Here is a 20903-nt window from a genome sequence, read left to right as displayed (position 1 = left end):
AGTTCTTCAAAAACTAGATTCAAGTTCTTAAACTCCTACGTCCAATGATCCATCAAATCCGATTCGATTTAGCCTACATATGGCCTCCATATAGGCTCAAAGATATTGACCCGACAGGTAACTATTTTCTTCTGTTTATGGATTGTTGGTGGCATGAGCCTCATGAATGAATTTTTCTTTCCACAGCAAAAAAAGTACTTTAATTGTCATTGGGAGAAAAACAAAGGGCTTCATAATTACAATAGAATAAATATGATAACTCATTGTCAAATTTTTACAGCAGTATGTTGCCAGTTCCCTGCACCATCTGCCCCAAATCAGCAGACAACAAGAAACAGCAGGGCAGACGTTATTATGTCACACAGCAACATGAATCGTTTAACCACACACCAGCTCACAAGTCGCAACATCACACATTGAAAGGGCTTCACAACTTTGTACATCTATCACATGGAACCACGTAGCATAAATTACTGAGTCTCAAACAAAATCAAAGCGCATGAGGAGTTTTACAGATTTGTACTGTTCTCCCTTGTGATCATGGAGAGGAACTGCTCGAATCCCCCTCCTTAACTCAGACACAGGGAGGCATGTTTGACCTCCAAAGTCATCCTTTTCGGACAAATCATACTCATGAACCTCAATTCTAAGCAAAGCCAACTCTGGAACGGTTAATGGGAACTCAAATTCCTCATTCCACACAGGAATCCAATTGTCCTCCAATGTCTTTGTCTTCTTCATTATAATATCTGCAGGGACACCAGCAATTCCTACCTGCACAGAAAAAGTAAATCTCATTTATACATCATTAATTTCCACAAACCAAATATTGGGCATTGATTAAAACTTTCTGGTCAAGAGGGGGAGGGTGTCAGAAACATGCTATCCAGGCCTATCCAGTATTAACAGCAAAGGCCCCACTGATATTGCAAAATATCAATACTGTAGATCAACCAAAATGAGGATGGCATCATAGGTCAAACTAGACTGAGACTTGTGCATATCAAAATTGCGTAGTACAATAATTTACTAACTCTGAAAATAAGGGGATGAAAAAGGAAAACTAATCTACTTACCCTTGCATAAAAATCTGGTGGGGAAAATGCATCAAAATGAGTGCGATGGAAATCATTGCGCCATCCTTCCCCCATATATACTTTCACCTTTTGAGGAACAAGAAAATTACAATTATACATTGAGACAAGCAAAATGAGGAAAACACTATGACAATGGGGCAATAAAGCAATCACCTTCAAAGTTGTCTTCACCGGCAACTTAGCTCTAGGATTAAAAACCTCACCATGTGGACCAGACTTCAATAGAAAATCTGGTTTCTTCACATAACCACATCCACCATTGGCTCTGAACATTCCATGCATCAACCAAAGTGATCTTCCATATCCCTGTCAATAACATACAAAGTGAACCAGAAAGGTTTGAAAAATTTTATCCTTCCAGTATGTTTATTTAAACATAAAAAGTGAATGATAAAGGTGTGAAGAATTTTAGATCATAATTTGTTTCTTTGTTAAGGTTGCTAGTTCCCTCATTGAGCTTGCAAGGTTGCTAGCTCCCTCTTGAGCTTGCAAAGGTTAAAGCTCCCACACAAAGCTCACATTCGGCACCATAGGTCAGGGAAAGAACAAGTCCAAATCCCCTTTCCTTTGCGATCATCCCTCAACGCAATCCTTAAAACGGGACCATAAAAAAATAAAAAATTGAATAAGAAGCAATACGCAATGCCTTCGTTACATTTCCTCTCCTTAACAAATTAATGGCTGAAAAAAACACACTTCAGCAAATGCTTGAGCCAACTAACACTTCATTTGGGAAAGCGTAAAGAGTAAGCTAAGATTTTTTATAGTAAAGTAAGGTAAAGTAATGAAAAATAAGGTAAGGTTTTTTTTTTTTTTAATAGGGTTAATTACTAAAAAAACCTAAAGTTTGTTAATTTTTGCAATTAAACCTTAAAATTTACATAATTGCTAATTAAATCCTGAAGTTACGTAACTGCCAATTAAACCCTTACATTTGATTGATGTTTCAAATTGATCCTACCGTCAATAAACCGTTAGTTTACTTGACGAAAATTCCACATCAACTGTCATATCATCATTAGAGAAACTACATCATAAACCTCAAATTAACCCTAAATTAACTCCAACTTCTCTACTATAAAAGGCCACCACAAATTCTAATTCTACAAACAAAATCGCTGGAATTGCAAATTTGAAAATTGGAACCACTTCATGTAAACAAAATCAGAAAAATAACAGAACTCATTTTCAGATCAAACATCATAACATTAAGACCATCAATTACAAAAATTTGAATTCCAATCAAATTCTCGTTACAAAAAAAAAAAAAAAAAAAAAAAAAAAAACCCCCAAAATTGAAATTTTGGTACGAATCCTAAATCAGCAAAAACTCAATCATAAGTGTCTTTTACATTTGCAAAGATTGAAAAACCCAAAGAAATTAAAAAAAATAAAAGTTAAAATTAAAAATCAATAGCTATTAAACCAAAAAAGGAGTTTTAACATCTTGATTTAATGCAATATCTTCCTCTTCTTGACTATCAAATTCATCACCACAATCATACACAAATCCAAAAAATTTTAATTGATTTTCTAAATAACTCTGCAAAAGTCCAACTTTCTTTTCGTCATCCACCAATCAATCACAAGCACAAAATACCTCTTCACATCGCCGCAACTATTCCTCATCGTTTACTTCCTTTTTCCTCCGGCTACGGCAACAAGTGTGGATGCAAAGCTCGATTGCACATAGAAGAGGGAAGGAAGCACAGAAAAAAGAGGAATAATAGGGAAACAAAGGAGAAGAAAGATCTTAGATTCATAAGGCTAAACCTTCACTTTCAAACACAGTAATCAATGGATGAAAGATTGAATCAGTAGATTAGAAAAAGTTTTGAGAAGAAGAAGCAACTTGCATGCATGTTAGGATTGAATCAATAAATAGAGAGAGAGAATCAATTTTGAAGAAAGGTTTACATAGGGATTTCTTATAGTGGAGAAGTTAGGGTTAATTTGGAGTTACTGATGTGACTTCTCCAGTGATAATATGACAGCTGACGTGGAACTCCCGTTAAGTATACCAACGGTTTATTGACGGTCGGATCAATTTGAAACATCAATCAGACGTAAGAGTTTAATTGACAATTATGCAAATTTCAGAGTTTAATTGCAAAAATTAGCAAATTTCAGGAATTTTTTTTTTTTTTTTTGCAATTAACCCTTTTTAGTATTACGTTGTTTGGGAGGAACATAAGATAAATGATAATTTACGAACCCTTATGTTGTTTGTATCAAAATATGGTAAGATAAGAATTGGTAATAACTAATATTTAATTTATAAAAATCTTCCCAACACTCCAATTTGGTGGGTTGAAAAACCTTCAAAAACCTTCAAAAACTTTACATCCTCATAAAATCTCCTCTCAAACAAGTCTATATGTTTTAATTACATTAAAAAACTTTAACCTGCCTCCAAAACCTTGCTCCCAAGCGAAGTGTAAGTCTTAGTCCCAAACTAGTTATGACTGGCTATATAGATCCATTTTCTCCATTACAACCAATTTACAGATACATCTTCAAAAAGATTACAGCTGCTAAGCCCTTATTTACTATTTCTCTCCATGTCATCTTAAGCCTACCTTCATTTTTTATATCCTATCACTTAAATGTGATCAATCTTTCACACCGGGACATTAGTTGGTTGATGATGCTTGTGTCCAAACAGTTGCGAGTGAATAATATCATTAATTCATACATTTCACAAAATTATTAGGCATTCGAATGATATGAACACTATATATCACACCTTGAAGGGTGTATTATAAGAATCCTAATCTAGATAAGGACTTAAGAATGCAAACCTGCATGTTAAAAGCAACCATTTGAGCTCCATGCATCCACCCAATCACTGGGTTGTAATTGGAGGAGTCCACACGTATACCTTTCGGGTACACCCTAAGAATATTCTGCTGGGTAAACCTACATAATAAGGAAATCATCAGGATTTGTAGAACTTTATTTTGTAAATATCCAATTACACATGTTATGGCATTGCAAAATAAGATAACTGTTAAGTACATAAGCTCAATTCTAGTGTGATAACACATATACGGCTGGCACAGAATTCAAACACTAGAATGGAAGACAAGATAAGCACCTCCAAAGAAAATATAATAAATAACAATTGTATAAGCTCATCATGTAATTCCAACTCCATTAACAAAAACCCTTTCCAACCATGAACACTAGCATTGATGAACATCATTAATCACATAAATGGCCAGTATCTCAGGTCAGCAATGTTTCTCTTGTTCATGACATAGATGCATGCTTAAACATTTGCAAAGATAAGACTTCTTGAAACCAATTCATGATTACTTGTTTGCACCTGACAATTTCTTTTCCATGAGTTTCTGCAGCCTTTTCAAGTTGTTGCTCACTTAAGCTAAGACGTCTAACTTTATCAGGATCCACTTTCAAACATTCTTCTATTCCACCTTTAGGTTTCCCAGCATGAATAGCGATTAAATGTTTATATTGTGGTGCAACAAAATGCTGAGACTTATTATCTCCTTCAGGAAGATCTTCATCATCATTATTATCTCCGTCTAATTCATTCTGCAAGAAGGCAATTGAGAAAGCAAAATGGAAAAATATGATTTGCCAAAATATCAGTCATTATCTCCTTATACCTTATCATCAGTCTGAATATGGCCTTTAAGGTCAGGGATTTCTTGCCCCCAAGCTTCCTCATCAGGTGCAGCCTTTCCGCTCTGTAAATCATTCTCCCTCTCCTTTATTTCCTTGGCTTCCAGATATTCTTTTGGTGGTTTCGTTGATATTATAATTCGTTTCTTCAATGATTCTGGAGAGGGAAATTCCTTTAAGCATTCTGAGCCAGGAGAAAACAGGATGTCTCCAAATGTTTGAGTGATCATCTAGGAATTATTCAAAGAATAATAAATCATCAGCATAAGAGCTTCAAATCCCTACAAAATAATGAAGACTCACCTCAGCCACTTTAGCCTGAAGATCTGGAGTAAGATGGTCTTCTAGAGTTATAACAACCGGATACTCGGACGCACTAAAGGCATGCTCCTTGATGGACCTCAAACATTTTATGAGTTCCACTGGGGTTGTCAGTGTCCTACATCAAGAAAACAGAAAAACCGGTTAAAATCAATCATGTTTTATTCGCAAGTATTTTAGAGTTGATAGAAGTTCATCAGAACATGTAAGCAGTAATAAAAAAAAAAAAAAGTCAATTGTTGGAAGTTTATTTGTTAAGTGCACTATCACAACGCATAAGAACTTAACACAGAAGATATTGATCCTCACTCACTTTTGATGAATGAATGCGTAATTCGATTTCTATATTAAGGAATGAGTTGTGAAAAAATTCAAAAAGAAAAAAAGGAAAATCAACTTGGTCCTTTTGATTTGAATAACCTGAACAAGATCAAACACAAAACCCCAAGGAAGAAAATTCTGTCCAATCATAGAACAAACAATTTATTTTCCAGCATTGATTTCCTTTTTGAGTGGCAATTAGATGTTACCATTTTCACAACAATATCATACCTCCCATGAAGGACATCCACATTGTCTTTAGTGGAATTAGGCCATATATCCAATTCAATTACTCTCACACCTCTCTGCAGTGCATTTATGATGGGGACATCGCTGCAGTCACTACTAAGTTGATTCCCAGTTAGATATGAATTGTGGCCAGTATATATGAAATAATGAGACACAGGAGCAGTCATATCATGGTGCACCTGAAACCCAATAAATGACAAGATTAATAAAAAAATAAATAAATAAATAAAAATGAAGATACAGGTTGCTAAAGAGACAGAAAGCCTGAATGAAATGGGCAGCTACATAATTTAGAAAGGATAGCCACCAAAAAAGGAGGGAAAAAAAAAAAAGAAATGATCATTGTCATTTCCAACTTCCTGCTCAATTCTAGTTTACAACTGCACTATAAAAACAATATGAGGTCCATTTCAACAAGAATCTTAGTACATAGCAACTATAAAGTGACAGATAAATCCATATTATATACAAATGTTGAACAAGGACAAGTTCACAAACCACTCAAAAACAGGAATTCGTTAAGGTAGTTAAAAAGCATTTTAATACACAATTCAGTAATGCTTAGACAATTGCAACAGTCATAAAGAAGAAAAATTCGATTCTGTTGATCACTGCCCATTAAGCTGAAAAAAGAAAAAAAATTGAATCTTGATTTTAAATTCTTTTTAAGTGCTTTAGAGCAAAGTCCTACTCAATCTTGAGTTCTTGACTTTCCTTATTCTCCATTTTGCAATTCAAGTGAAAACAGTTAAAAACGAAAGCAAAGAAAACCAAAACAGGAAAAAAGATATTTGTAGCTGACATATATAATAACCCAAACAAAAACCATAGCTAGCAACTTTCACTTTAGCTAACATTCAAATTAATACTCAACAAAAACAGTGGAAAACAACAAAACCCATTTCACATAAGCCATTAAACTCCCAAAATTTAACAAGAAAATGCAAGAAAAAGTAAAATTACCCCACGATTGACATCGATAAGAAGGTTAGCATCGCCAAAAAGGTACTTAAAAAAAGCCTCAAGATTGAGTCCTTTGCGGTGGAAAATGTTCAAATGTTTAAGCTCATGAAGATGATCAAAGATAGCCTGAGCTTCCTCTATAGTAGCCTTGTCTTGTTTCTGAACCTCTAGAAGGAAGCGGCGGAGATGATCAACGGTCATAAGGCCATTCTCAGAGTACTGACCAAACAAAGCCTTGATCTCTTCAGGAGCCTCCGCCACCGCCAACTTGAACCTCCGGCGGAAACAGAAGCACACTTTGTAGGTCTGCTTGGACATCTCAGAAATGGGTATGGAAGGAAACCTAGATAGAGAAAGAGAAAGGAGAGGAATGCGTTTTGTCTGTTTTAGATTGCTTCTGGTTGGAGGATGACACAGAGACAACAGAAAGATGAAAATTTTTTTTTTGTGATTTTTTCCAGAGAAGAGTAAATAGATGAACTGGGTCCCACTGAGCTTTCTTTGGAATTATTGAGTGGGGTCAGAGGGACACGCGGCATCGGAATTTTGGGTTTAGGAAATGGCTGAGGGATAAGAATCCAACAAAGCTGAAATCTCTGTAGTTGTTTTCCAAGAAAACAAGAAAATGAGTCGGCAATCTTTGATGGGTGAATTAAGCACACACGCATACTCAGTTGATTTGTCATGCAATAGTATACATATGATGAGATCATACAAAATACGTATTTAATGGTCAAAGAGTTTGTTTTTATTTATTTATTTATCAAATATTTTATATCTATCTTACGACCTGTATAAAATTACTCTTTTTAAAATTTATAATTATTAATAAATTTTTTCTGCCTACTCAGTAAAAAAAAATACTTATAAATTATTGATTTATATAAATTTTATATTGATTTATCTTATTATAATGACTTTCCCATAAAATTTAATTTTATATTTGGTAATATTTTAAAATTTTTAATATTATTAAATTTAGAAATATAAAAAAATTCAATTGAATCAATTTAATTTAAATTTGATTTTAATTAAAATTAATTTAATTCAATTTAATTTAATTTTTTAGAGTTCAAATTAGATTTAGTAAGATATTCAACATACTCAAATTTGACATAACTCAATAATTATAATTTGAAAATTTGATTAAATCTGATCGAATTTAAATTATATATTAATTAATATTTTTTTTAAATAAGTTTAATTACAAAGCAAATATTATAGTATTTAAACTTGATTTTTCAAATTACTTAAAACTATTGAGGGGTTATAGTGCGTGAAAGCTAGTCAACTTGAGAATTATTTACATATCTGCTTTTATTTATTATTTAATATTTTTATATAATAATTAAAAAAATAATTAAATTACTTAAATTTTATTAAAATATTTTTTAATTTGATTAAATCATCATTTTATCTCAATTATTTAAGAGAAAGAAGGAAGATATTAAAATAAATTTTAAAAAATTATCTAATTAATTATTATGTTGAGTAAAAATAAAAATAAAATTGAAAAAAAATTGACACTCCTTAATATTTTCAAAATAATAGATAATTATAGACAAAACAATCTGTATAAATTGAATTTCAACATTTACTCAATAAATAACATGTTTGATATTATCATTGAAATTATTGTTGAGGAAATAATTTTCTTAAATATATTAGACAGATAGTATTAAAAAATAATTTAAAATTAAATTAATAAATTTTAATCACGAGAATACTAAAATAATAAAATAAATTTTTTAAATTATTTTTTTAATAATATCTAAAATGATATTTTTATTCATAAAAGCAGTTTTGACCTTCTAAATTCAATACCAAATAAACACAAAATCTAATTGAACCTACGAATTCAGATTGAGCATGCCAAGTTTTTTATGTGAAGAAAAGTTCCTGGCACCATTGTTTGCTCAAGTAAGTTCCTGGCAACCATTGTTTGCTCAAGTCTTCAGGAATTTGTTTCTTTAGCATTTTAGAAAATAAATTATTTTTCAATACTATATTCGCTAATAATGCTGTTGTAGCCAATTACTTTTGATTTATTGAAAAAAGAAAAAAAACTTTAATCGTGAGACAAGATATTCCATGACATTTTTTTTTTATTTATAAGTAAAAAACATGAGTTTTCAATATACCCATATTTTAAGTGATAGATCAAATTATAATTATAAATTATTATAATATATACAAATTAAAATTATCACACACTCATAAATCATCCATTAAAATTTATTGAATATTATTATTACTATTATTGTTAATAAAAGTAACTTTTTAAATATATTAATTAAAATTTATTTAACTAAATTAAATATATTTTAATTATAATAATTATACAACAATTAAACAATTTTTTAATACAATTAATATTGATTCAAATTTAAATTCGAGAACATATAATTTTGAAAATAATTTAATTACTATTAAATTAAAACTCATTCGTTAATTAAATAATTTTTTAATAATTACTAAAATAATATTATTCATTAATTGCTAATAGCCTCCAGCATGCCTCATGAGGAAATTTTAATTTTTAAGTTTTACAAATATACATCAATTTACTACAAGATTATTATTATTATTATTATTATTATTATTATTGAAATTTATAGGTAGTTGGCTTGTACATTAATGGGAACCAACAACCACTTAATTAATACTCTCTCTTTCAAATTTTATTACGGACCTGAGCATTAGAGATACAATATTTTTCTTTTGCATTTTGAAAAATCACATCTAGATGAATAATGAGGGTTTTTTTTTTTAATTATTTTATAATTTTCTATATTTCAAATTAAGAACATTTTTTTAATTTTCTTGAATTTTCTTTTTATAGTTTCCAAGATTATTCTTTGAACTTTATCTTTTCCATGAGAAGCAAAGAAAAAGGTAAATTAAAAAAAAAAAAGTTATTCTTTATGTTTAGTTTTTCTTTTTCTTTTTCTTTATTTTTTAGATATTCTTTTGAGATAAAAATCTAATCACATAGCATATTGTCAAGTTTTTTTAGCTATATTTTTAATTACTATTTTATAAATTAAATAATTGCACACTACTTATTAATAATAATAATGATATTATTATTATTATTATTATTATTATTATGTATCTTTTTTTATATAAAAAATAATAAATATAATCTAGTACAATTTAATCATTAATAAATATAAATATTATTATTTTAATTATATTAATTAATTATTTATATTAATATTTTTCTTAAAAAAATGATGTTATTTTCCCTAGGGAAGGAGATATCTAGCATTTATAATGATGTAATGTTTTACCAAACACAATTATTGCATTTATTTTTTAAAAAAAAATTATTGCATTTTCAAGAGAAATTTTTTAGTTAAGATTGAATAGTGAGAGATTCAAATTAATCTGATACTATTATTAAATAAGTGATGTACTTTTAACTTAATTTATTACAAATTTAAAATATAAATATAAAAATTTTATTATATATATTATTTTTTAATATATAATAAATTAAATTTGAATAAAAATATTTATAAAAATAAATCAATTTGTAATGTTACATTTAATCTAATGTTACATTTATTTCTTAATTTAAATAAAATATTAAATTCAAATCTTCATTTTTCCTCTTTTGTAAATAGTTAATATATAAAGCAATCATGATTATGTGCTAGATAATCCAAAATAATTACTGCTTTGTGGCTTGCTCTCAGTCTCTTTCTTTTAATGGTGTTTTTTTTAATACTATAAATTATGATTAAAATAGCATTTTTTTTTAATGGTAGTTCTTAAACAGACTTAAATATTTCTATAGAAAGTATTAATTATAGAAAAATAATTAAAAAAATTCTTACATGGAAAATTTACCACCATGTATCCATATAGAAAATTTCTTATCTACACTAGGGTTTATAATTAAATTAATTTATATACTCAACCTTCAGAAATTAGAATTCCATATCTATAATTGGTCCTACTATATTTTTAGATACAGCCAACCATAATTTTAAATTACATGTTAAGTTTCAATTAGATGGGTGTATTCACTCAGGTGTTTAAAGATGCTTCCTTCCTGGTTAGCTTAATAAATGGCCACTGACCATAAGTAATCATTAAGAACAAATAGATTGCCTAGTGTGATATCAATGACATCTCAACACTCATGACACAACCTTCTTGCTGCAACAACTAATAATTGCCAATATTTGGGAACAACATTAATTGCTTGCAACATTCCCAATCATAGCTTCAATCCAAAGCAAAAAATAAAGTGAAAATTATCCATTGAAGATTTCATTTCAACTAATTACAATACCTCTCTGTACACATCCATTATGAGGGAAAATGCGTAGATGTTGCAAGGCAGCTATAAGATAGAAGTATGAGGAAATTCTTGCCTAAACTTGGTTTATCATATAACTTAGACAAACATATGAGATACATGTATTTAATAGATAAGTCTCACAATATATCTTGTATCTTAATCGACGGTGGATAATTGTAGGCAAGAAAAATCCAAAAGCATATACCTTGTATGAGCAGTAGTTGCATGTAAATTTACAAAAACTCGAACTTCATTAGAAGTCTTGTATTATTAAGCTTCTCTCCTTTCTTATCATGAAGAGGGACTGATCGGATCCCTGGTCTTAGCTCTGAGACAGGTAAGCATGTTTGTCCACCGAAGTCATCCTTTTCAGACATGTCATATTCTCTTACTTCAACCCGAAGCAAAGCTAGTTCAGGAACAGTCAATGGGAAGGTAAATTCCTGGTTCCAAACTGGAGCCCAGTTGTCCTCGATTATCTTCGTTTTTTTGCGGGCAGCATCAGCGGGTACCCCAACAATGTAAAGCTGCATACAGATTCATAAGTAGGGAGACAGGAATAAGCCACAATTGTTTTGGCAACCACAAGTCATTAATATGAAAACTAACATTATAACTATAAAGAAAATAGATCAATTCTAATTCTACCAGAAAAGCTGGCTCGGCTCTAATTTTATCCTAAAAGCTAACTCAAGTGGAGAAAATTTACCTAAATCTTATATTTAGCGCAAATTCATTATCCCAAATGCACCCCTCAACACACGCACTCGTGATCAAGTATAAATATCTAGAGCGTGCATGAAGTATGCAAGCATAAATCGGCTGGTTACTTTGACTTGAGAGTGCTGAAAACTACTTGTAAAACTCAATATTTGAGTTCGGATTGCTTTCATTAAGATGGCTTAAATCAAGTTGGCTTGACTTCCCCTTACTTATATTCTCTTTTATTATTTTTTTTTTTTGTAACTTTCCAACGTGGAACTCTAACACATGTTGACAAATCCAGTCCTCATTACAATTGGTAAAACTGCTATAAGGTTCACTTTTCTACATTATCAAAATACTTGAATCATTGGGACAAACCTTCGTATAGAAGTCAGGTGGGGAGTACGCATCAAAGTACGTGTGGCTAAAATCCAACCGCCATCCATCACCCAAATATACTTTCACCTGTTAATTAACACAGAAGCTCTAGGAAGTAAGAAGCCATCAGGTAAATGAAATTCAATTTCAAACTCAACTAACATGCAAACCTTTAACGTCTTAATCACTGATAGTTTTCTTTTAGGGTCAAAAACCTCATCGTCGTTCTGCATTAAAAAATCAGGCTTTTGAACATAACCACACCCTCCATTGGCCCTGAACATCCCATGCATTAACCAAAGTGATTTGCCATATCCCTGTAAGAGGAAAACTCCCATGTTAGGAAAACTTTTTTTGGCCTTGAAAATCCAAGAGTCAGCCGTAGCATGTAAATGGGATTTTTTTTTTTCCTTTGCGCTTAGATTTGGTCTATTATAAATTTAAAACACAAAATATATGATGGTGGGTCATTTATTAAATTTGTGTCTTGGGTACAGATGGACCGAATTCAAGTAAGAATTCTCCAAAAACACAAATAATGCTGATTCTGGGAACAAATTAAACCTGCATATTAAATGCAATCATTTGAGCTCCATGCATCCACCCAATGATAGGCTTGTAATTAGATGAGGTGATTCGTGTTCCCTTAGGATACACTCTCAGAATATTATCCTGTGTAAACCTGAAAAATATAACAGATATTAGTGTCAGTTATCTGCCCGTTAATGATAGACTATAGCAATAGAAATCTGCTTCAGATATCTACCAATAGCAGGTGTTTGATAGGTACCTCACTAAATCCATTCCATGATTTGTGGCAGCCCTTTCAAGTTCCTGTTCACTCATACTGAGGCGTCTAACTTTATTAACTGCAACTTTTAATGCGTCCGTCAAGGCACCCTTTGGTTTCCCAGCATGGATTGTGATTAGACGTCTGTATTCAGGTGCTGATTCTCCTGATTTATTGTCAAATTCTTCATCATCTTGGTCACTATCGCTCTGCTATTCATGCTAAGGTTAAACAAGCACCTTAAACTCAAATTTTTTATGAGATAGAATCATATCCAGCTTACCCTATCATCAGCTTCAAGCCCAGCTTCTTCTTCTTCTTCTTCATCTTCTTCAGATGAATTCTTTCCAACTGGTGAGCAACCTTTCATCTTGATACCACTAGATTCAAGGTACTCCTTTGGTGGTTTGGTTGATATAATTATTCGATGTTTTAATGATTCTGGAGAAGGGAATTCAACTAGAAAATCTGACTCAGGATAATACAGCATTCCCCCAAATGTTTGAGTAACCAACTACATGCAAAGATGTTCAAGATTACAAATAAAATAGATAGCAAAGTAGCTGCTTAGAGGAAAATCCAAATCCTTGAAAATAAATTAAAAGCTAACCTCTGCAACTTTTGCCTGGTGATCTGGCGTAAGGTGGTCTTCCAAAGTTATAATGACTGGGTATGGAGAACTAACAAAAGCATAGTCTCTTATGGACTTCAGGCATTTGATAAATGGCACTGGAGTGGTCAAGGTCCTACAAGCATTCAGGATCCAATGCCATTAGAGGAACTATAGTTGACCAATATAAAATTTCTCTGTTGTTCCTATAACAAAGTTCCTTATGTAACTCAGTTCAATAGATGAACAGATGAAAAATCATGAACATTGAGCAACTTAACTTTAGGGAACATCATAAAAAACCTAATGGCAAGAACATTATCTAATGGCTTATCTTTCTCATACCATTTCTATCCACTAAACAAATAATTATTTCAAAAGGAATCAATTAAATATAGATTGAGGACCTTGTTTTCTTGTTCCCATAGGCCCCCCCAAAACAAGGAAGAAAAATAGAGTCATCAAGAACCACAATTTCAGGCACATTTCAGCTCAAGAGGTTCTTCCTTTAGAATTGAGTCTTTTTTCCAAATAGGTGGGTTTGAAAAAAATAAACATACAAAGGGAGTGACTTGCAAAATATTTACCGAGGGGGTTTTTTTTTCAGGTAAGACAAGGTAAAGAAATACTTACATGGATAGCTACTTATAGTAGTATCGAACTGTTTGTGTGGGTTCGAACTGTTTACGTCACCGGAACACTACTATAAGTAGCATCCAAACTGTTTATCATCCTACCTGGCCAAAAACACTCCCTTTGGTAAAAATTTTGTAAGTCTTATGTGTTTATTTTTTTCAAACCCACCTGTTTGGAATAAAGCCCTCAGAAGTGTAACACCAATACAATTTGCTAAACATGATGTTCAATGGAGAGAATGGCATTTCTGTTAATAGATGTAACTGAATAGCTTGATGACAAACAGATGCAGATCATAGAACAACATGTCACATTAACAAAATGTTAAATTTAAGAATCATATTTTACCTTCCATGCAGAACAAGAATCTCATCTTTTGCAGAACCTGGCCATAAATCTAGTTCAATTACCCTCACACCTCTTTGCAAAGCCTTTATGATTGGGACCTCGCTACAATCACTGCTCAATTGATTACCAGTCAGGTAGGAGTTATGTCCTGTATATATGAAATAATGTGACAATGGTGCAGTCATATCATGGTGTACCTGGAATGACATGTAATTTGTCAAGGGAAAACATGGCATTGAAGAGTCTCCCGTACAAAATTGTTCATAGCAGTTTCTACATGAAACATAAGTACTGAAGATAGAGATTGTTTAATGTCTCATGAATGTATTAGCCTCAACCAGCACAAGATTTTTCTTTATACCAGAAAGATCATAATCCTAAGCACACATTCCAAATGTGATACAAGCCCATATGACCATTTCCTTTAAATTAACCAAAAGAGCATTTGCTTTATATCAAAAATATCATAATCCTGAGCACAATTACAAATGTGATACAAACCCATTTGACCATTTCCTTTAAATTAACCAAGAAAGGTATAATATATGCATATAAATTGAAAATACAAAAGGAGGGAATTGACCTAACCTGAGGAATTATAGGTCCATTGAGGTCATCAAAAAGCAAAAAATGGAAAAAATCTTCAAGATTAAGCCCAAGACTGGTACACTTGGATGCATGGTGTCTCTTATTAATGAAATCCTCCACCATTCTCTGAGCATCTGCCAAGGTGCAATCCACCATGTCCTGGTGGAGCACAAGGAACTTGCGAAACTGGTCGACGCCAATGTAGCGTTGACCACCTGAAAACTTGGCAAAAGCTTCTTTAACATCATTTGGTGGCTCCGCCTCCGTGATCTTGAATTTCCGGTTAAAAAGATTGAACATCCTGTAGTTATAGCTACCCAGTTCATCTTTTGTGGTGTCTGGCAATTTCTTTTGCTTCTTTTCTTTCCTGTAGCTCCCCATTGATTGGTTTCTCTTTTTCCAGCCCTCTGGTTGAGAGAGAGGGAGAAAGGGAGAGATTGTGAGAGGGGAGAGAGAGGAAGGGACTCGTGAGTTCCAAGAATAGAGGAGACTTTGAAGCTCGATCGTTGAAGACGTGCATTGCATGAAATAAATCTACCAAAACGGCTACCTGTCTTCCGTTTTTAGATCGTCGTTTTTTTTTATCTGCCTTGACTCTTGCCAATTACAAATCACTCCTCTATTTTTAGATATTATAAATTGTAGACTCAATTGCTATTTTTCTTTTCAGCTAAAACACTAATTTAATTATAATTTTCTATTATTATTTTCTTTATAACACATTAAAAAATTAATATCCAATGTCTTCTCATAGAGATTAAAACGATAAGGATTTGAACTTGGCTACGTTAGCTGGGTAATATATTTTTCAGATGAGCAAGTTAGGCTAATATATTTTAAAATTAATTATATTAATAATATTAAATTAAGATATTGATTTAATTCGTGAACAATTTAAGGTAGTATTTAATATTTTAACTAAAATTAAAATTTTATTTCTTTTATTTATATTATTTAATAATATAATATTTATATTAGTATTTAAAAATTGATAGAGCAATTCATCAAATATTATTTATCAATAAGATAATATAATTATTTTTATATTTAATTAATTTAATAAATATTTTCATTGAGCATTATTTCTTTAAAATATTATATAAATAATTAATATCTAATAATTAATAATTATTAAAATAATTAACTATTACTATAACAATTCATATTATCGAATAGGCCATTAACATAAGTAATTATCAATTTTCTTTAAAAAAATTAAATAATTATAAAAATTTTATTAAATATTTAAAAAATATCAATTAATATATATCTATGGATAGCCAATCCAACATTAACCAATAACTATTCATTAATCATTATTAACTATTAATGATTCTTAACAACTAAATCCATAAATCAATTATTTCTTTGTCTAAATTTAAAATGTTTTATGTTTTTTTTTTAATTTTTCTTATTAACTTAGTAGAATTAATTTTAAATAAAATTGAATGGTAAAAAAATTATATATAATTAATTCGATTAATTTGAGTTTAAGGTTTTATTATTATTATTATCATTATTATTTCGAATCTCTAATTAATGAAAATATTTATATTTAATAAATGAAAATTTCAGAATGGTGAGTCTTAAAGTAAGTTCATCAGACGCCAATGGTTAAGGCTTACATTTGGCATTCACTGCTCTGTGCCCGATCCAGAAATCTCACAACACCAACGTCAAAGAGAAGCAGAGACATGTCCACCACTGCACGATTGATTTCTGTCGCTCTCTTGTGGGTTCTGGTTCTCTTTGTAACTCTAGTTTTTATTCAGGTATGTCACATACTTTCTGTTTGTTTCCCCAGAAAATAATGATAAAAAAAGTTTTTTAAAAATTTTTTTTGTTGAAAAAATTTGGGTATTTTGTTTTCTTTTAATCTGTTTATTTTGATTTCTCTTTTTTTGTCACCAGAATCGATTAAGTGACACTAGAGTTTCATCAGATCCGAAGCTCAACCATAGCAGACTTAGTCAGGTTCCCTCTCTCTCTTTGTTTGCTGTTTTCAATCATAAATTTAGCTAAAATTGGAGCAATAGAGAAGTGTAATTGAAATACAAGATTTTTGTGAGAGATTAACTATTAATCCTGTGTTTAATTCTGTGTTGGGTTCCCCAGAAAGAAATTAAGTCAGAAGAGGAGGATTTGGAAGTAGTAACCCACAAAGTTTACTTTGACATTGAGATCGATGGAAAATCAATAGGTATGTTTCTTTTTTAGATAGCTTAAAGAGATTCACACACACAAACACACACACACACACATATATATATATAATTTGTTGTGGGATTAAGTTTTGAATTATTAGTTTTTCTGTTTCCCCCTTTTCTGTTGTGATTTATAAGCCCCCTGAATATTGATTATGTATGCAAAAATTTTCTATTTTGATCATATTCCCATGAATGTTAATGAATAATTTTGTGCTAGTCATGAACAGTTATGAGCTAGTAATTCCGTGTGTTAGGATCTATGAATAGAGTGTGATTGTTGTTTTTCTTTAGAATGAAATAAGCAAGCAAGGTCTTTTTCATTAGTACACAACAACAATTAAGTCATAATCCCAAGCTGGTTGAAATCGGCTATATGGTCATTTTTTGCTATTCAATTTTGTTTGAGACCAATTTAGTGTTGATATTTAAAAATTGTAGATCTTGTTCATTAGTGATTTTCTTTTTCCACTTTTTGGTTGAAATTTGGAAGTTATGTTTATTTTCTGTTTTTTTGATGTTGATGTGCTGAAATTGTTTAGAGAATGAATCTGGATCTGGTAATTGGAATGATCATCCTGTTCTTTTGATGCATTATTACTAGATAAACTATTCTGGATGTTTAGTTACTACCAACATTAGACAATCTCTATCTATAATTTCTCTATAATTTGCCTCTCAAGTTTATCTGTATTTGTTAACGCTCTCTGGATTGAATCACATTATATATGACCTTTTACTTTCAGGTCGTATCGTCATTGGTCTCTTCGGTAAAACAGTTCCTAAGACCGCAGGTATGGAGTCCAAATGCAATGAGCAAGTTACCTTGTATTGAAAAAAAGGCACGGCCATGGTCCCGTTCTGGGCTGGAACCGGACTGTTCCAACTCAAAATCAAAACTGGATCTAAATCAGTCTGAACCAATTTGATAAAACCCGCATTGAACCAGACTAAAACCAGTCAGACTGGTTCTAGGTCAAAACCAGTTTTTTCCTTTTAAAAATTTAGAAAAAATTTTCAGTGTTTAGATTTGATCAAAGTTGAATCAAACTGGAACTAAATTGAGCTCGGGATTGGATCCAAATTGAGACTGGAACCGTGGGGACTTTACAGTCCGGTACTGTTCTACTTGAACTAATGAACCAGAACTGCTGGTTTCGGCTCAGATCTGGCTTGCACTGAACCAGCAGCCATGCCTATGTTGTCCTTGAGATATATTTTTTTCCTAAATACATACTACTTACAAATTTTCATGTTTATTGTGCAGAAAATTTTCGAGCTCTTTGCACTGGTAGCCAAGTAACTTCTGTCCTCTATATTTCTGTCTAATTTAATTATAACAATACTACTTCAATTTAACTCCGCATTATATATTGGAATATCTATCACATTAATAGGGATTAAAAATTTACTTCAATTGGGATACAATTGAAATTTGAGTTGACATTTTTCTTTTCATCTAGGCAGAGTTTCACTTGAAAGCCAAACCAAAAATCTTGTTTTGCATAATTCATGATACTGATAGACTCCTATTTAGTTAGGGATGACCAATGTATTAAAAGCATTGCCTGGGCCTTGGCAATGCAATAATGCTTTTGGCAATAGTTTCATATCCTTATACAATTGGATGCTCATCTGGGCAGTCAAGTATTTTTGGGCATCTGGGCAGGGTCTTGGAGCTAGATGGTGTCTTCCCCCAAACTTTCTATTAATCACCATATCCATTCTTGAGAGTATTGATGCTTTGACCTCAGTGTTGATGTGTTGCCATCTAATTAGGCTTTAAACTTTCATATTACTTCATTTATGGTTAATTCTGCCATTCTAGGGGAGAAAGGAAAGGGAAAAAGTGGGAAGCGCCTCCATTACAAAGGAAGCATATTCCATAGGATTATTCCCAGCTTTATGATCCAGGGTGGTGATTTTACTAGTGGCGATGGGCGAGGTGGAGAGTCAATCTATGGCATGAAATTTCCTGATGAAAACTTCAAGCTGAAACATACTGGACCTGGTAAGCTTTCACTAAGGATATAGTATTTTTCCGCCATAATGCTGACTTAAAGGGTAGTACTCAGAAAGTTGTTTGGCCCTCCAAGAATAGGATTATTGTCAATGGCAAATGCTGGGAAAGACACCAATGGATCACAGTTCTTTATTACTACTGTAACCACTAGCTGGTAAGCATGTTTTGTGTTGGACAATATGGTCATAAACATGTATGTTTGCAGTTGTTGAGGTTTTATGAACTAACATACAAACACTTGTTTTTCACTTTTAATTGAAAGGTTGGATGGTCGCCATGTTGTATTTGGCAAGGTTCTTTCAGGCATGGATGTAGTCTACACTATTGAATCCCAAGGAAGTCAGAGTGGAGTGCCGGAACATAAAGTTGTCATTTTAGACAGTGGTGAAATGCCTATGTAACAATCCTCATTGTTGAACATGCTCTCGTGAAAATTCACTGCATAGAAATACGAATTTACATCTTTTATTACAATCATGTCTTAATTCGTTCAGTGTGATTTATGCTTTATATACCATTTAACCATACTACAGTGTCTCCTAAAAAAACAATGGGGACATTTCTGAAATGCACTCACAAGTAGCAATTACAGTAAACACCATGGGCGACCAAAAGTATCTACCGAAAAGACTTCTAGAAAGTGCTTTTATCTTGGCAGTTAGCCATCCATGCAACATCAGTTAATAGCCATCAAGACTACTCCAAAGCTAATTAAGTTGATAATGATGACGATTGAAGTGCATAAGCAAGAACAAACAAGTGAATGAAAAATAGACACCTCACCTAGTTGCAACTTGAGTAGGAAAACATGTAGTTCTTCACTTATTCTCCTAATAAAACAAGATAAATGCATAAGCATATCAAGTCAAGGCTAACATCAACTTCGACAAGTTCATTGACCACCCAGACAGAAACTACTGAATCCAATGGACTGATTGATGCATAAAAAATACCTAATCTCATGGAGACAACTCGAAACGTTATGAAAAAGTTTCAACTGTGGGAAAATTCTAATGTTTTTAGGAAACTGAAACAGGCATGTTAGGATCAAAGTATTGAGATTAATCGCCAAGCTACCATAACTACTCCTTTCCATCATTCTATGTTTTACTTATTGTTCTTGGCCATAGAACTCCATAGTGTATGTGAAAAATCACTAAAAGAAAATCAAGCCTAAATATGTTTCATTTAATAGCTTGAAAGTGGACAACATTTTAAACAAGATGATTGTCTTGTTTGACCACTAGTTCATGGCAAAGGCCAGTACAGAAGGTTTCCACAACACATCATGTTGCTTGTATTTGTATCCTTAAAAATTTATAGATCAATGTTTAGAATCCATCTTCTAGACACAAAAATCTCCCAGCTTGCTCAGGTTCATCTTCAAACATACACCACACTAAAATTGCTCATTGAACCCCTACAAACCCCACTTAATTTACTACAAGTTTTTCCATTTATCTTTCTCCTTCGTTTCTCTAATTCACTTATAATCAAATTGATCTTCGCATCAATTTAAAAACCCAGGTCCCTATCTCCACTTTACTGTTTAAGGGAAAAAAAAAATTCAAGATGGGTTCGAGTTAGTTTATAATGGTAAGATCATCTCCGATCAAAAGACACCAGAAAAGCAATGAACTAAAGGAGGAAGCACTTTGAAACTCAACCCATAATTCAAAAATTAAAAACAAAAAATCATATATTCAATAA

General features: G+C 31.8%; 3 protein-coding genes across 5 annotated transcripts; 1 reads left to right on the top strand and 2 right to left on the bottom strand.

The window, feature by feature from the left end:
- Positions 1 to 229: 229 nt before the first annotated feature.
- Positions 230 to 7048, bottom strand: LOC110660183 (phosphoinositide phospholipase C 2). The gene is made up of 9 exons (XM_021818381.2): positions 6600 to 7048; positions 5619 to 5815; positions 5049 to 5184; positions 4730 to 4975; positions 4426 to 4655; positions 3899 to 4016; positions 1251 to 1403; positions 1077 to 1163; positions 230 to 774 (listed from the first exon to the last, which is right to left on the bottom strand). Exons 1-9 carry the CDS (start codon positions 6915 to 6917, stop codon positions 481 to 483), a joined length of 1779 nt encoding a protein of 592 aa, XP_021674073.2. The 5' UTR covers positions 6918 to 7048; the 3' UTR covers positions 230 to 480.
- A 3836-nt stretch (positions 7049 to 10884) lies between these two features.
- On the bottom strand, positions 10885 to 15459 carry LOC110660185 (phosphoinositide phospholipase C 6). 2 transcript variants are annotated; one of them, XM_058133741.1, is made up of 9 exons: positions 14967 to 15459; positions 14379 to 14575; positions 13395 to 13530; positions 13068 to 13298; positions 12785 to 12996; positions 12559 to 12676; positions 12165 to 12311; positions 11995 to 12081; positions 10885 to 11438 (listed from the first exon to the last, which is right to left on the bottom strand). In XM_058133741.1, the coding sequence occupies exons 1-9, from the start codon at positions 15345 to 15347 to the stop codon at positions 11145 to 11147; spliced, it is 1803 nt and encodes a 600-aa protein (XP_057989724.1). In that variant the 5' UTR covers positions 15348 to 15459; the 3' UTR covers positions 10885 to 11144. The 2 variants fall into 2 exon arrangements, with proteins under 2 accessions (XP_057989724.1, XP_021674075.2); XM_021818383.2 differs by having other exon boundaries at positions 12785 to 12993.
- Positions 15460 to 16537: 1078 nt separating this feature from the next.
- Positions 16538 to 19667, top strand: LOC110660186 (peptidyl-prolyl cis-trans isomerase CYP19-4). Of its 2 annotated transcripts, XM_021818384.2 has the most exons (8): positions 16539 to 16738; positions 16878 to 16940; positions 17082 to 17166; positions 17917 to 17964; positions 18438 to 18461; positions 18999 to 19181; positions 19272 to 19347; positions 19456 to 19667. In XM_021818384.2, exons 1-8 carry the CDS (start codon positions 16577 to 16579, stop codon positions 19592 to 19594), a joined length of 780 nt encoding a protein of 259 aa, XP_021674076.2. In that variant the 5' UTR covers positions 16539 to 16576; the 3' UTR covers positions 19595 to 19667. The 2 variants fall into 2 exon arrangements, with proteins under 2 accessions (XP_021674077.2, XP_021674076.2); XM_021818385.2 differs by lacking the exon at positions 18438 to 18461 and having other exon boundaries at positions 16538 to 16738.
- Positions 19668 to 20903: the final 1236 nt, after the last annotated feature.

Source organism: Hevea brasiliensis, chromosome 14, assembly GCF_030052815.1.
Source record: "Hevea brasiliensis isolate MT/VB/25A 57/8 chromosome 14, ASM3005281v1, whole genome shotgun sequence".
NCBI classification, from domain to species: Eukaryota; Viridiplantae; Streptophyta; class Magnoliopsida; order Malpighiales; family Euphorbiaceae; genus Hevea; species Hevea brasiliensis.
The sequence above is the reverse complement of the archived record's forward strand: the minus strand, read 5'-3'. Positions and strand labels throughout refer to the sequence as shown.

Coding starts and splice junctions, on each gene's coding strand:
- LOC110660185 (XM_058133741.1), bottom strand. CDS start 15,347: ATGGGGAGCTACAGGAAAGAAAAGAAGCAAAAGAAATTGCCAGACACC. Junction 13,531..14,378: donor ATTCTTGTTCTGCATGGAAG/GTAAAATATGAT, acceptor GAATGCTTGTAG/GACCTTGACCACTCCAGTGC. Junction 13,299..13,394: donor ACCAGGCAAAAGTTGCAGAG/GTTAGCTTTTAA, acceptor CTTTGCATGTAG/TTGGTTACTCAAACATTTGG.
- LOC110660183 (XM_021818381.2), bottom strand. CDS start 6,917: ATGTCCAAGCAGACCTACAAAGTGTGCTTCTGTTTCCGCCGGAGGTTC. Junction 4,017..4,425: donor CATGGAAAAGAAATTGTCAG/GTGCAAACAAGT, acceptor CTTATTATGTAG/GTTTACCCAGCAGAATATTC. Junction 1,404..3,898: donor TGGTTGCTTTTAACATGCAG/GTTTGCATTCTT, acceptor TGTTATTGACAG/GGATATGGAAGATCACTTTG.
- LOC110660186 (XM_021818384.2), top strand. CDS start 16,577: ATGGTTAAGGCTTACATTTGGCATTCACTGCTCTGTGCCCGATCCAGA. Junction 16,739..16,877: donor TAACTCTAGTTTTTATTCAG/GTATGTCACATA, acceptor TTTTGTCACCAG/AATCGATTAAGTGACACTAG. Junction 17,167..17,916: donor GATCGATGGAAAATCAATAG/GTATGTTTCTTT, acceptor TTTTACTTTCAG/GTCGTATCGTCATTGGTCTC.